A 16,138-nucleotide genomic window follows, 5' to 3' on the forward strand; every position below is an offset into this window, starting at 1 on the left:
GTGGCGGCGTTGCGCTGCTCCGCGTCCCGTTTGCGCTCGAGCAGGGTCCTTTCCGCTCTCTGCGCGGCGGAGCTTCTGCAGCAGTCAGGGTGCTGAGAGGGCAGAGGAGCCGCACGGTCCTTGCGCTCCCCGGGCAGAGCCGTGTCCCCAGGCCGCAGCGCGCCGTTCGCGGGGCCGCGTCTGGCGTGAGGTGATTTCCCGTCCCCGCCGCGGAGGAGTCGCCGTGTGCCGGGGGAGAGGGGCGGGAGGGAAATGCCGGTTCCTGCGGTGGGCGGGGTGCACGCGGACGGAACGCGGCGCTTGCCGTTGTGCCGTTGGCGCGTAACGGTCGCGGAAAGCCTGCTTCTGCTCGGTGTCCCTGTCCTCCCAGGAGCGAGAAGGATGGAGGAAGCCGCTGGGGATTTGAAGCAAGCGCTCCCGAGTGTGTGTGACAGCGTTCAAATACACGTGGAAGTTCATCAGAAATCAAGCAGGTCTCTCTGATCAGAACTTTACTCGCTGCAGCTTGTGCCTGTTGCCTTTTGTCCTTCAGTGCACAGCACTCTGCTCTGCCTTCTCTATACTCTCCCATGAGTTTCCACACTGGTGTCTTTTCTTAAGGTTCAACAAACCCATTTTTCTCAGCTTGTCCTTGTGTGTCATGTGATACAGTCTCATAATCAAGTTGGTGGCAATATTCTGGACTTACTCTGGTATGTCGTTGTCTCTTGTACTGCAGAGCCCAAAACTGCACATAGTACTCCAGATGTGGTCTCACAAACAGCTAGTAGATGGAAAGAGTCACTTTCCCTAACGTTTGCACTCTTCTTAGCACAGCCTGAAGTAAGGTCGGCCTTATTTGTAACAGGGGCACACTGCTGACTCATTGCCAACTTGTCCATCAGCACCCCTCAGTACCCTGGGTCCTATTCTGCAAAGCTGCTTTTCATCTAGTTGGCCTGTGGCCTGTACTGTTGTCTGGGCAGTAGATGAAGAGACAGCATTTAATGTTTACTTTTATTGCACTCCAAGGGATTCCTGTCAAACCGTATCTCCAACCTGCAGAGGTCCCTCAAATGGCAGCCCTGCTCTCTAGTATACTGACAGCTCTCCCTGCCTTGCTGTTATCCATAAACTTGCTGCAGTTGCTTTCCATCCCATTGTCCAGGGTGTAAATGAAGATGTAAAAACAGTGTTGAGCCCAATATTGACAACACCACCCCACCCTTTGCTGCCTGACTTACTGGCAGCTCTGCTTAATCTTCATACTACTAATCACAACCATTTCAGCTGGACAGTCCAGCCACCTTGTTGTCCATTTATTCAGTCCTTATCTTACCAATTTGGTTATCTGGAAAGTGTGTCCAAGGTGTTGCTAAAGTCAAGGTGTAAAATATCCAGTACTCTCATTTTGTCAGACTTGAAAGAGAAGGAACTGGGAATGCATCACTGAAATTGCAAAATTGAGTTAAAGCCTTTCTGAAGTCTTAAAATGGTATTCCTTTTTCTGTACTTGTCTCTTCTACTGGAATTCTCATAGCATGTCCCCATCACAAGATATCAGCTGTCCTTGGACGTGAAAGCATAACAGAGCTTCCAAGCTCAGTGTACCAAATTCAGTCTAGTAGGTTGGCTATAAGTTTTTCTGTTTTTTTTTTCCTAGTGAAACACAGTCAGATTGCATAACTGATGTCCATTCTTGAAATCTTCTAGCTGTGTCATTCCGTGTCCTCTGATATGACTGCAAATAGAGCAGATAGAATTCTTTGGCTTGTGTCTTTTAATGAACAAATTAAAAACAAGTATCAAACTTGTTGCTTTTGCAAACAAATGGAATTTGATACTTTTATGTTCTGCAGAATGTTATGGGGGCTATGAGTGGCTTTTTTTTTTTTTTTTGTTTTATGGGTTTCTTTGGTTTTTTTGTTTTGTTTTGTTTTGGGTTTTTTTGTTTGGTTTTTTTTTTTTAGATGGAAGCTGGTTTCCATGGAGGCTTAATGTATGAAATAACAGACTCTTGATAGTAGTTTATACTTCCTTATAAATGTCAGTGCTATAAATAATGCTGTTTCTTTCTTATTAGTGTGGCCAAGAAAGAAGATATCAGGATGAGCGTCTTAAAGCTGTTAAACAGACATAACATCGTGTTTGGTGATTACAAGTGGACAGAGTTTGATGACAGTTTCCTTAACAGCAATGTGCAGTCTGTGTCGATTGTGGATACGGAGCTGAAACTGAAAGACAGACAGGTACTCACAGTGGAGAATGTACAGCTCTGTTCATATGCCTGTGAACTAGTTGTAGGTAAACTAGTGATAGCCTAAGGACATAAGCAAGACAAGGTCTATGGGACCATGTAGTGTCTTTTATTAGGCTAACTGATACAACCAGGAAAAGGTGGTTAAGTTTTTGGGCCTACACCCCTTAGTAAGATCTGAAACAGATTCAAAGCTGAATGTCAGCCGAGAACTATAACTTTCTTATGTTATAATTAATTTTGAATGAGAAATATGATGTATTAAAAGTTTTTTTTTATGTCCATTCTAGCCTATTGACTTGAGCAAAAGCAGTCTTTCTCTTCACATTTTTCATCTGAATGAGGAAGGACCAAGGTCTGAAAACCTGGAAGAAGAGAATGAGGATATCATTGCAGCTAACCACTGGGTGCTACCAGCAGGTACCTATGTGATAGTTCTGGAAAGTCTAGAGCAATTACAGTGAAAGAAAATCTTGGAAAAGCTACAAGTGCTTATAGGGTTACCTATTAAAGGTATTATTTGTGTATGTTGACTGAACTGCTACAGGTGATTCCACAACACATCATTTATTTCTGTAATATTTGTGGATGAGTGGAAGTAACTGGTCTTGTGGAATAAAATATATAGTCATAATCAGAAGCATGCAAACTTTTAACCCTAGAAGCTGTGTTCCAAATTTTTATTTGTAAACCCACAAGAAACTCATGAGTTTAAACATTAATTTTCCCGAGCCTACAGCTGGCTTCCAGCCCTCAAGACAGTGCTGTTCTTTAATCTGGAGCAAAGAGACAAAGTAAGGAGATTTAGAGTCCTCAGAGTGTCTTCCGAAAAGAAGAATGAAGCTTTGCTCTGCAATAGAGCATGGCCTGCCTGTTACTCTCTTGTGCTTGGGGAAGTTGGATTCTGCGCCTGGAAGGAGAAGTACAGGTGTGAGCTTAAGCTCAAAGAGACAGTGATTGAGATGTTTTTCTCTTTCCATGTTGTGAAAATCCTAACCATCCATTATATTTCACTTCAGGAATAACTCAGTCTTATACGCTGACATTATTCTCATCTTATTGTGATTTATAATGGTTCAGTCTTTTTTGCTTTTCTTTGCTGAAAGCTAGAAACTAACATCTAGAAATTATTGATATCTAAATCACAGCTTCAGTTTTTTATGTATTATTCAGCTATGTGCTTTTTTTCATAGAATCACAGAACCATTAGGGTTGGAAAGGGACTCTTAAAGGTCATCTAGTCAACTCCCCTGCAAGGACCAGGGGCATCTCCAACCAGATCAGGTTGCTCAGAGCCTCATCCAGCCTGGCCTTGAATGTTTCGAGGGATGGGGCATTAACCACTGCCCTGAGCAACCCATTCCAGTGCTCTACCACCCTCATTGTAAAAAATGTTTTCCTTATATCTAATCTAAATCTACCTCCCTCTGTTTTAAAACCGTTACTTCTCGTCCTATCACAACAGGCCCTACTGAACAGCCTCTCCCCATCTTTCCAGTAGGCCTCCTTTAGGTACTGGAAGACCACTACAAGGTCTCCCCGGAGCCTTCTCTTCTCCAGGCTGAACAGCCCCAACTCTCTCAGCCTGTCCTCATAGGAAAGGTGCTCCAGCCCTCTGATCATCTTCGTGGCCCTCCTCTGGACCCTCTCCAACTGGTCCATGTCCTTCTTATGTTGGGGGCTCCAGAACTGGATGCATTACTCCAGATGGAGTCTCACCAGAGCACCTCCCTCGAACTGCTGGCCACACTTCTTTTGATGCAGCCCAGGATGCAGCTGGCTTTTTGGGCTGCAAGCGCATCCTCTACATATTGATGTTTTAATTTAAAAAATAAATTAAAATTGAATAAAATTGAATAAATTAATTAAATAAAAATCAATTAAATAAAGAATAGTAAAATAAAAAATAATTTTTAAGAAGCTGATGATAAATATGGGCTTAGAACCACCACCCCAGCTTTTCATAGCTCACCACCCTTGTTGAGAGTGGAAGGAATGGTATTTTTCCTTTCATGTTAAGAAATTAAGAAGGTTAATTTCTCCTCACAGTTATTTGAGGAAACAAGTTATGAAATTGCTGAATTTGTCTGTTAGAAAGTAGCGCTTGCATTTTGAGAAAAATAACTCATGGTTTTTTTTCCATGTATTTTAATTGCTATTGTGTATTTGTTCTTAATTTTAGTTGTGAATAATTTGAAAACTGCTTTGTGCTGCAATGGTAGAGGACACATTCCCAGCTTGATTTATCTTAAACCTGTTTATAATATATTGCTTTTGCAGCTGAATTCCATGGCCTTTGGGAAAGTCTTATATATGAAACTGAAGTAAAATCACATGTAAGTTGAAAATGAATAACAATTAAATTTATTTGAGTAGAAGTAAGAGTTGAAATGTAGCCTATTTGAAGTTTGCTTCATGGAGAAGTTACTTGGAAATCACCAGCTCAAAAAAATCTTGAGATAATATTTGATAGTTACATACTTCTGTGATGTGCACTTAACAAAAGAAGGCAGAGCTGATGTTTTGAGATTAAACAGTGAATCTCAGACGTATATCAATATATACTACTGTGAAGTCAGTTTGCAAAAAAATCTCAGTTTCTCTGTGAAACTGGGTTCAGTGATGCTCGTTCCACAAATTATAAAGAATTTATTCATATACATTTATTTATTTTATAGAAATCAGAAGTTTAACAGCTGGAGGTGTTGTTAAAACTTCTCTGAAGATTTTCACTTTTGCTTTGGACATATTCATCAGCCTGCATGAGGAAAACAACGAATGTTCTGTAGAATGGAGTAGAAATTAACTTTGTTAAAATACTGTATCTTGTTTTAAGGCTCATTAGTTGCACATTTTTCTAGAAGGGGAGAAGAAAATTGGTGGAAAAAAATAACTTCAAAGAGGCTTGGAAAAAATATACACAGTATTTGTTGAAATCAATTCTCTATTTCTCTGTTGTGAAAGTCCCAAAAGATCTGTTGTGTCTTTGGTGTGGGTTTTTTTTTTTAATGATAAGGCAATTTTGATGGCTTGCTATTGCTAAAAGAGAAGTGTCTTGCTGTTAGCTGTACTTGCAGTGCTTCCCTTCTACTGGTACTCTTGTTACCTTGCAGTAAATCAGCTGAGGAAACTGAATTACTCAAAGTCTTCACCTTGTTGTGTGATGGTTTCCACCTGGTTTTTATCCCATTAATTGCTCCACTGGACCATAGCTAATGGTCATGTAACAGAAGTGGTGGGTGCAGGCTAGGCAGAAGGGAATGGGAGTTTAACTGTGTGTTTCTGGCAGCAGAGAGACAATTCATTGGTTTAGCAGTAATGTCAGCCAGCACTATTACCGTTCATACGAATGCACATTGAATGATTTGACTAGAGTGAATGCACTCCCACTTGAATGCTGGTAAGACATTCAGAAGAAACAAAACAGTTCCCTGGGGTCATTTTCTCTGGTTTGAAGATTCTGTGTATTCATTAAAGGTTGCTATTGTAACTGCCAGAGCTTGTAGAACTGTAATACTGTAATCTGAAATTTACTAATTGTGATGTGCGTAAAACCCACGAGTGGTTCAATTCAGTTACACTTATGACAGCACTCATTAAGACCTTTATCATGCTTGTTAAAAAAAAAAGTACTTCTGCATGCAGCTTTTGGATACAAATAACTAATTCATTAGCTTGTTTATAACACCATAGGTACAGTATTCTCACTTAAGTCTTTATAATCATCTATTGTAAAGCAAAACATGCCAGTGATTGCACTTCTTCATTTATAAGGTAAACATCAATTAACACATCAATGTTTGTCTAGTTTATGGAACTGCTTTCCAAATCATCTGTGAAATGACAAGACTATTTAATTAGACTTACTGATGTACTAAAAACTAGCAAGTTGATCACTGTTGACTGTAAGTGTATGTTGGTAAAAAGAAGTGGTAGCTTTTAATGACTAAAGCTACAACTACTTAACTTCTGTAAAAGTAGTTGTGATGAATGTTCGTTCTTTAAACCATAGACCAAGCTTGGTATAGTTGGGTTCTATAGATTCTGAAATGGTTGCTGTGAATTTTCAAAATAGTACAGTGAGTGTTAATATAATACTGAATTCATGCTGGATGAAGTTCAAGTTTTTTGCTGTGGTGTAATTGCTCCGTCTTTGGCATGAGATATTGCAGGAATACTGTTGTATTGTCCTATTAACATATGTGGATCAAAAGCCCATTACAGGTAACAGCAACAGAAAATAATATGGTATCAGGGGTTATTACAGGTTAAAAACAGTATAGATTCACAGCTGAGGCTGATACCAATTTTTTTTTTAAAGAGTTCTGTACTTCCTAATTCTAGATAATTATAAAATTAAGTAGCATTTTGTTTTAGAAGCAAGCATTCAGGGAAGTATGTGCGATTTCCCTTATCTGGAAGGATAACCAATCTACAAATTCCTTACAGTAGCTGATACAAATGCTTTGGTAGAAAGGAAGTAAAATGTGACAGGAAATGCTTTGTTTGATGGGTTGACTGCAACAAACTGAACAAATGTATAGCTGTACAAAATCTAAACAGGACCTGGAGTTTGAATCTTTGACTCTATGTGGCAGCTTGTGTTTTAAAGATACGTTATAAGTGGGACGATGGAAAATGAAAATAATTTCACTTCCTTAGAGCATTTTTTTTATTCATGTAAAAGTTCTGGAACTCCATTTGTGTCCAGTACATGCTATTCTTTTTCCTGAGGGCAGGAAGGAAATTAATTTCCAACCTTTGCAGAAAGAAAATTTGCCTATGACTAAAAGACATGAGCCCAATTTTTTTTTGTTGTTAAGAGTACAAAATAGACGTAATTAGAAGATTGCTTCAATTTGTAATTCTATTTGCTGATATATCTCTAATTTGTGTTTCTCTTTTTCTCCTCTTCAATTAGTTACTTGATTATGTGATGACAACATTACTATTTTCTGACAAAAATGTTGACAGCAACCTGATATCGTGGAACAGAGTTGTTTTGCTGCATGGTAAGAATGATCTTTCTTAAACCAAGTAGATTCATTGGCCATCTGTTTATGCTTTCCTTCTGGAAGAATTTGTATTGCATTTCTTTGTAGTGAAATTAGATGATCGAAAAGCTGCAGACAAGTATTCTGTATATAATAGACACTTAGATGAAATGTAATGTCAGAATCAAATAAATGTTCACATGTACTATGTTTTCTCAGGAATTTAAATTCTAAAATTTATGATACAGTGACAATAGTTGTTTTTTAAAAATTTTCATTTATATTATTGCTTTTTTATATAAAGTGCAAAAATAATCAGAACCATAGAATGGTTTGAGTTGGAAGGGACCTTCAAAGGTCATCTAGTTCAACCCCCGTGCAAGAAGCAGGGATATCCCCGACTAGATCAGGTTGCTCAGAGCCTCATCCAACCTGGCCTTGAATGTTTCCAGGGATGGGGCCTCCATCACCTCTCTGGGCAACCTGTTCCACTGTCCCACCACCCTCATTGTAAAAAAATGTCTTCCTAATATCTAATCTAAATCTACCTCCTCCTATTTTAAAACTATTACCCCTAGTCCTATTGCAACAGGCCCTGCTGAAGAGTTTCTCCCTGTCTTTTCTGTAGGCCTCCTTTAGGTACTGGAAGGCTGCTATAAGGTCTCCCCGGAGCCTCCTCTTCTCCAGGCTGAACAGCCCCAACTCTCTCAGCCTGTCCTCATGAGAGAGGTGCTCCAGCCCTCTGATCATTTTTGTGGCCCTCCTCTGGACCCTCTCCAACTGGTTCATGTCCTTCTTATGTTGGGGGCACCAGAGCTGGACACAGTACTCCATGAGAGCAGAGTAGAGGGGCAGAATCACCTCCCTCTATAATGCAAATACTGAGGACATTAGGAGCCATATATAAGTTACAGTTCTATCACAGTATTAAAAAGTTTGTTAGTTGTGGCATTCTAAAACTGGGAAATCAAACTGTGTGTTGTGTTCTTAATGTGTTCTATTGCCAAGTATGAAGGCAGTACTCTCACTAATTTAGTTATTACTATTTCAGTGAAGCAGTAATCTTTAGTCAATCCTAGCTTATTGTGGAGGATGTACCATAAACAAGATTAACATCAAGTGAATCCATTTTCTTGCAAAATGCAGCTTGCTATTGAATAATTACATTTTTTTTAATCAAGATTGGTATTCAAAAATAAAATACCATAATGAAAATGTTTGTTATGAGTATTCATTATACTTAAGTTTTACCTATTTATTAATTTAGAAGCTGCAGGGTGTTTTTGTTTGGAAAACTATTTCAAACTGTTAAAAATATATTTGATATATTTATTTTTATGTATGAGCTCAGTATTTTGATCAATTTTGATCACAAAAAAGTTAATATTGGGAAATCTGCAACTGTTGTAGTGCAAAATACATTTGTACTATCATGGCAGTACTAGCTTTGAATGAAAATGCTGTCATCTGGTTGATGTCATCAGTTTGTTTAGTACCCACACATCATCTTCCATACATTCATACTCTGTTTAGCTATGCTTATACTAGTCTGTCTGGAGAAAGTCTGTGTGGCTCTTCCAAAGGATGTCAAGTCAAATCCAAAAGGTTTGTCCCAGAGCATACTTCCTAAGATGCTCTGGGTTACCTCAAGGTAGAGATTTCTGGGAAAGTAGACAGCTGATCACACTGGGCATGATGTGTTTCTGGTTTGCATTTTAGAAGAGTATGTTTCAGGAAGATCTAAGTTTAAGCAGAGCTCTGATTTTTAAGAATGCTAATAAACTTAAGCCCTGCTAGGATGATAGACTTTGCCTCTGTGGTTGTTGAGTATGTTAGCTTTATGGTGTCTGCATACAAACTGTTACACTAACTATACTAATAATGGCAAATTATATAATTCAAAGCTCAGCTCTAGGACTGTAGAGGAGTAAGCAATCTTCTCAAAATACCCTGGTGTTCACAATCATTCTCTACTGTGTTTTTATTCTACAATTAGTGCAGTAATGAAATACAGTAGTTAAAAAGATGCTACATGTCGTTAACAATCTGATGCAGATTTTGTGTAACGTATAGATTTGATTTCAAACCAGGCCCTCCTGGAACTGGGAAAACCTCTCTCTGTAAAGCATTGGCTCAGAAGCTGACAATTCGACTGTCATACAGGTGATCTTTTTTGGAAGTTTTTGACCCAAAGATATTTAATATTTGATTTCAAGTAATTGGTGCCAAATTCTAATGTGCATAGTTCTTTTATAGTGCACCTGGTTAGCAATAAAATTGATCTGGTTAGGATATTTTAATGCCTTTAAAAATGTGTAATTAGTTGTGCCCAGGTATGTAAAACAAATTCCAGTGGCGATACAGTCATTTGTTTATGCTCACATTGTACATCAATGAATATTAAAGGATAAAGGATCACAGAGTATTGAGCCTGCTATTAGTATCTTCATGTTCAAGAAAGCCTGTTTTTAGTAGGTAGTGATTTTGTAAACAATTTGTTTTGTAATTGGATGGTCTGAATGCCACAGTCTGCAGAGCTCAGTCTGTGTATCAGACAAGTAATAAGAGTTAGGCTTAAACTTCATAGCAACTTAAAAAATTTATATAAAAAAGTAAATATTATATAAAATACAAGGTGTAACGTAAGTAATGTGTAATTATTGGGGTGATCTGACTCTGGCCCAAGCTGAATTTGTGATAAACATGGGGTATATAATGTGTGGTTGAGATATTTTGTCCTAAGGATATCCATGCAGAGCTAAGTAAATAAGCTGCACACTTTTATATGTGTTCTTGCTATACTGAAAAAAATCTTACACAAACAGAATGAGACTATTAGTATGGCAATTGTTACTTAAACTGTATTTAAATAGCACCTGTTCTAACCAAGGAATTCTGATAGCAATTTAATATAAAGAATTCTAGTGAGACATGTTTCTGGAAATGACAATTAAACTCAAAACAAGTTTTTTGTTTTGAAAACCTTCAAGCAATTTAAAGTACTAATTCACAGAATTCTCGTGTTGAAATGGAGGGAATGAGACTTATGGAAGTGAATGGTGTCACTGACTTTTATTTACAGTAGAGTTGATACTTCTTTTTCCCTTCATACTTCAGGTATAGGTATGGACAGTTAATTGAGATAAACAGCCATAGCCTTTTCTCGAAATGGTTTTCTGAGGTATGTATTGATGTAGCTAATTAAATAGACTTTGTGTTTTAGAAATTACACTGTTTCTGTTTAACTTGTTTCATAAAATAAATGTGTTCACCAAAGATTACTCAGAATAATTAATGTATTTGAGAACATTTAAATAGAAGCTGTATTAGAAAGTTACTTTGAAAAACAGCTATTTCTGTCTTTAAATATGGTAAGACTTGGGATAAGGAAATAGTTAAATGTATGCATATGGTGTCTTTCTAGAGTGGCAAGCTTGTAACCAAGATGTTCCAGAAGATTCAAGAGTTAATTGATGACAAAGATGCTCTTGTATTTGTATTGATTGATGAGGTATGATTCTAATGGCATTGATGTACATAAAATTTAGCAGACAGTGAATTGATGGGAGGGAACTCTGATAATGCTGATTTGTGAAGAACAATAAAAGCATATTTGTGCTTTTTTTTGGTAAGCTACATAACTTTGTACAGAGGAATGAATTTTAATCTTGGCTGCTGCAGATTTAGCAGCCAAACTCCAGCTGAAAATGAAGCGAAGCCTGTCTTGGTGGAACTTCCCTTGCTGCTGTGTGTTTTCAAGTGGGCTATTGTTTTAAACTTCAAAGTAGCCTGGATTTGCATTAATTGTGCTCTTACGTATGTTGTAAATATCTAAAAAGCATTATTATGGTACAGTTAATTGTCTAGATTCTCTTCAGACTTGCATACATAAGCGACTTAGTAAGTATGTACCTTGTTAGCTTTGTTATATTGGAGTTTCTACGGAGAAGTTAATTCTAAATTCAATGTATTCATTATTCTGGAGGAAGGGGGGTGTCCCCACCCCCAAAATTTTATTAAAATGAAAATCAGCCTCTGTTCTTGCTGTGTAAACAGGAATTTCACTCACTACACTTTGCTTCCTTGACATTCCTTTCCTTCTCCCTATAAATTCCTACTTGACCAAAGATTTTGAAGATGAAGTTTTAGATACCAGACACAAGGGTCTGAGGGTGTATTGTCTGGATTATTTGCATGCTGCCAGCACTCCAAATGTGCACTCTTTTATGGTGGGTTTTTTTTTTGTGTTTGGTGATGTTTTTTTTGGTTGGTTTTTTTGATTGGTTGATTGGTTTTGGTTTTTTGCAGGTGGAAAGCCTCACAGCAGCCCGCAGTGCCTTCAAGGCAGGCACAGAGCCTTCCGATGCTATTCGTGTGGTGAATGCTGTCCTGACACAAATAGATCAGATTAAAAGGTAAACTCATATTATTGCAACAGCAAAAGGTAATCGACAATTTCAGGATTCCTGCTAAATCTGAATTCCTACTTGGAATACTAAACCAAATTGGTTAGTGAACTATTCAGTGTTAATCGTGCTAATTGTGAAAAGAAATAGGAGTACTCCGACAGAATATTTTGCATGTAACTGAGTGAACAATCAAATCTACAGATGCTCCACTTCCTTTAAAGCTAGAGAGAGGTATAGGACAAATGGCCATGATATCTGCTTGGAGGGACAAGAATAAGGTCAATGTAGAATTCATTCATTATTTACAGCTTCTGGATGTCAATCTAAAGCAGACTTGCACAACATATTGCTTAGCAGCAACCGTTAATGATGCTTGGTCTGCTTTGCGTGCTGGATTTAGTGCAGCATACCATCTCTTATTTTATCCCTGCCACTTCCCTCCCGTTTTGGGCATGTTTGGCTCTGTTCACAGAAAGAAAGATGCCCTAACATTTGGCCCTGTCTTGTGGCTAGTTGAAGGTAAGTGGCTTATTTATACATAAAAGTTCACAGGCTTTATCTAAAATTAGCCTTGGTTAAGAATGTTCTTTCAGTATTTCTTAGAGCAAGGAGATGTTACTTCTCTTTTAAGCTTACTCTAATGTCATCTACAGTTAGAATGTGTCACATTGCCAGTGAAACTATATACTTTCTAGTGAATCGAAATGGAAAATACATAGATTAAAGGTTCAAATCTACTAGTCTTCTTTTCTTTTTTTTTTTCTTTTTTTTTTTTTTTGTGGCAGAAACTATGCCAGTAGGCTCTAGATAGTTAATGTATATCACTTCTAAAATAGAGTTAGAGAAACTGTGGACTCTTGAGAAAAAAACTGAAAGAAAGAGACTATGCATTGAAATTGATGATAACTGGCCAAGAGCTTCAGATAATTTAATGTAATTGCTGGCTGACAAGAGTGATGTGACTGCTTATTGCATGAAATGGCTTTTGTCATAACAAGGAAGGTATCAATTTGCCAGTCACAAAAGGAGATAATTCTTGTACATGTGACCTAAAAATCTGCTTTTATCTTGAAGGTATCCCAATGTAGTTATCCTGACTACTTCAAATATTACGGAGAAAATTGACTTGGCCTTTGTAGACAGGGCTGACATAAAGCAATACATTGGACCTCCATCTACTGCAGCAATATTTAGAATATATCTTTCTTGCTTGGAAGAACTGATGAAGGTAATATTTTGAAAGCAAGACTGTAAAATGTCCTATTTTAGTAAAATTGACGTTTTAATCATACTTCCTAAATAACAAAAATATAAAAAATTAATTCCTTCTCTGTATTTCCACTTTTACTGTAGAATTCAATTTTGGATGTACTTAAATTTTTCATACAACAATGTCTATTTCTTCTTTTTAGTGTCAGATAATATATCCTCGACAGCAGCTCCTAACACTCAGAGAGCTAGAGATGATAGGCTTCATAGAAAATAATGTGTCAAGGTTAAGCCTTGTGCTAAAAGAAATCTCAAGGTAAGATTCTGAAATTCTGCATTTTATATATATATGTGTGTGTGTGTCTATATATGTGTATATATAATAAGTTGTGGAATTGTGTATAAAAGTAATTGAATTTCATAACAGCTAGAGTTCTGAAACATCTCAATTTTTTTCTGTTAGGGTTAGTGCAAAACCTTTCACGGGAGCAATTTGGAAGTGATCAGGATTTGCCAACATTTCTTAGTTTCAGACCTGTCTTGGCTTAGTGGTGCTTCTAGTTTCTGCTGTGCCTTTTGAAGTTCTCTTGACGAATTGCTGACTGGATTAATGACATGCCTTAGGTTTTTCAGTGGATATTGTGAATTGTAATGGAGTTCAGCAGAAATAGCATTGGCCTTAGTTCCTGCTAAGAAAATGTCTTGCAATCTACCAAGTCAGTTTTTAGCATTGAGATATAAGTGGACAGAAGCAAAGAGGAAAGGAGTGATGTGTAAATGGAGAGTGTTCTGATTTGCTGAGTATGCTGGTAGGGCAAATAGTCTTTCACTGCAGCTTAACAATTTTTGAAACAATAAAAATGATATTCACAATATCAAGCAATATTTTTTTTCCAGAGTTATGGTCCCTATGGAACAAAATAAAATAATATTTATAAAGTCAGGAAAGTGTGTTTTCCTTCTATTCCTTAAGTATGCAGTCCTAACCAGTAAGAGTGGAGTAAAAGCAAGTAAGTTTTTCCAGGCGTAGAGATTTGGGGTTTACATATACAGAGTGGTGCTTAGAGGAGATGGAAACATATATCAAGTAGGTGAGGTAAAGGAAGCTGAGTGTAAATAATGGGAAGAAGATGATAAGCAGTAGACATGAGCTCCCGTCTTCAAAACAAAATTTTCAGGTCCTTCCTAGAGTGATTGGAAGGTTATGTCTGTACTTTACTCTTTCAGTGTAAACATTCCCCCAGATTCATGAGATGTGGCACAGTGCTGTGAAGGGCATGAAGCTTTGGCAGGCAAATGTGACTGCTGTTTCTGTACCCTTGCTTGCTTTTCTGTATTGTATAGCCTCCCATAGGCTGAACTTGTCTGTACGCTTCCTGCTTCTGCTAAAAGTACTGCAAGTGACCTGCTGAATTGTGATTTGAGGTTTTCTTTTAGAGCAACTTATGGGAGAAACAGAAAAAGGAAAGGCCTTCTTTTAAGAGTGGATATTTAGCATTTAAGCAGCACTTGTCTCTGTTTTACTACAGAAGAAGTGAAGGTCTTAGTGGCCGCGTCTTGAGAAAACTTCCTTTCCTAGCACATGCACTTTATATTCAAGTAAGTTTATTCTATTAATTGTATTTTGGTTTGGTTTTGAGACAGGTAGGAAGATATTTGGACACTGTTTGAAGTAAAAGATGGGGCCTAGACTCCCCTTTTAATCTAAATTGCATTGTTTCTGCAGCTTTGTAGACTGAAATGATTTTGTGCTGCCTGTAATTTAAAATGAGATTGAAGACAAGTGGGATTGACTTGTCCCATATCATTCTATTGTTAATTAAATGTTGTGACAGAATATTGGTATTGGTTCTCTGATAATTTCTTGCTGAAAGAAAACCATCTGCCACTTTATAAATTAATATTAATTTGTTAAAAATTTTTTTTAAGCAAATCTACAGTAATAGTGAATGACTCAAGACTTTGCATAGCTTGACTTTGACTTTACTATTCTGGCTGGTTTGAAATAAACCTGCGGTTTTATGTTTTGTAACATTTTGAAAATTTTGTAACATGGAAGTCAAGTATTTATCTTTTAAATACTGTTTGTATGTAAAATATTATATATGCCTATTGCTGTAGTGCATCTAACAAAGTGTTTTCTTATTTTCAGTCTCCCAGTGTTACAATGACAACGTTTCTTCAGGCTCTTTCACTTGCAGTAGACAAACAATTTGAAGAAAGAAAGAAACTTGCAGACTGTGTGTGATGCTCTACTGGTTTATAGTTGTATTGTTAATGCTGAAAACTATGTATTTTTCATACAAACTGCAACTTCTATGCATCTGCATAATAAATTGTCAACACCTTAAAAAAATGGAATGCCTAATCTAGTTTTTCAAACATTCATTAAAAAGCAATTAAGAATTTTTATGGCTGCTTCGAAAGCAGACCTTACTAGCACGGCTTGGTTAGTCTTTCTGTAGACTCATTGATTACATCAAAGCTATGAAAACTGTGAAGACCAGCTCTTCCTGTGGTTTACTCCTCTTCCTCTCCTAATTTCTTGATCTGAGGTGATATCCTTTTCCACAGCCATGTAGTTTACTTTTTTCTTAGTATTTCATAGATACTCTAAGTATTTCTACTCAAACTAGGACATGCTGGTATTCTGAGAGCTGAGCAGAATTTAGAGACCATTTTTAGTATGTGCAATTTTGCTAATACATGGATTTGTGCTATGGCTGACAATAATATAATCTTTTATTAAAATCCTGATTCTGATGAGTGATTTATTTCAGATGGTAATTCCAGAAAGAAAACTCATACAATGAGGGAGGGTTATTTCTCCCTGTTTTCCAGTTGTGTGTAAATTACTGCTCTGCATTCCCTGTGTAGAATGGACATTTTCAATTTTTCCCTTGATAATTTTAGTTCAACACCGTTTTAAATTCTAAAGACCTTTGAAGAGATTCACCTCAAAAGAGGTTGTACTTGTTTTAGAGAGAAGTATTTTCCACTCCTTTTGTTGAAGAACATTCCTTTATATCCAGGAGTACAAAATAAGTGAAACTAAACAAAGAATATAAAATGTGGAGCCTTATTATAACCTAGGGATTAGGCCGTTCAGCTGGCAGAGGGTTCTTGGGAGGTTTTAGACTGAACTTTTCTGTTAAACTGACAGAAAATAAGAGTTTTCTGCAGATTCCCTCCTGGAATCTTATTTAACTTCTTTTTTGCAAACAGGTAACAATTTTATTTTAATAAAGGCAGATAAAGAATGTTTGTGCTCTGCTTGGTTTGTCTGATGG

At 37.2% G+C, this 16,138-nt stretch overlaps 1 protein-coding gene across 2 annotated transcripts; it reads left to right on the forward strand.

Moving 5' to 3' along the window:
• The first annotated feature begins 77 nt into the window (after positions 1 to 77).
• Positions 78 to 15,179, forward strand: TRIP13 (thyroid hormone receptor interactor 13). Of its 2 annotated transcripts, XM_086743097.1 has the most exons (14): positions 78 to 190; positions 371 to 473; positions 2,063 to 2,228; positions 2,527 to 2,656; positions 4,517 to 4,572; positions 7,158 to 7,248; positions 9,321 to 9,393; positions 10,348 to 10,411; positions 10,655 to 10,741; positions 11,539 to 11,645; positions 12,714 to 12,867; positions 13,052 to 13,164; positions 14,378 to 14,447; positions 15,001 to 15,179. In XM_086743097.1, exons 2-14 carry the CDS (start codon positions 382 to 384, stop codon positions 15,094 to 15,096), a joined length of 1,299 nt encoding a protein of 432 aa, XP_086599223.1. In that variant the 5' UTR covers positions 78 to 190; positions 371 to 381; the 3' UTR covers positions 15,097 to 15,179. The 2 variants fall into 2 exon arrangements, with proteins under 2 accessions (XP_086599223.1, XP_086599224.1); XM_086743098.1 differs by lacking the exon at positions 15,001 to 15,179 and having other exon boundaries at positions 14,286 to 14,415.
• Positions 15,180 to 16,138: the final 959 nt, after the last annotated feature.

This window comes from Chlamydotis macqueenii, chromosome 2 (assembly GCF_036417535.1).
Source record: "Chlamydotis macqueenii isolate bChlMac1 chromosome 2, bChlMac1.mat, whole genome shotgun sequence".
In the NCBI taxonomy this organism is placed as follows: domain Eukaryota; kingdom Metazoa; phylum Chordata; class Aves; order Otidiformes; family Otididae; genus Chlamydotis; species Chlamydotis macqueenii.

Excerpts from the sequence above, each read along its gene's own strand:
- TRIP13 (XM_086743097.1), top strand. The coding sequence starts at position 382 with ATGGAGGAAGCCGCTGGGGATTTGAAGCAAGCGCTCCCGAGTGTGTGT. Across the intron at positions 10,742-11,538 it reads TATTTGTATTGATTGATGAG|GTGGAAAGCCTCACAGCAGC; the intron begins GTATGATTCTAA and ends GGTTTTTTGCAG. Across the intron at positions 11,646-12,713 it reads CAAATAGATCAGATTAAAAG|GTATCCCAATGTAGTTATCC; the intron begins GTAAACTCATAT and ends TTTATCTTGAAG.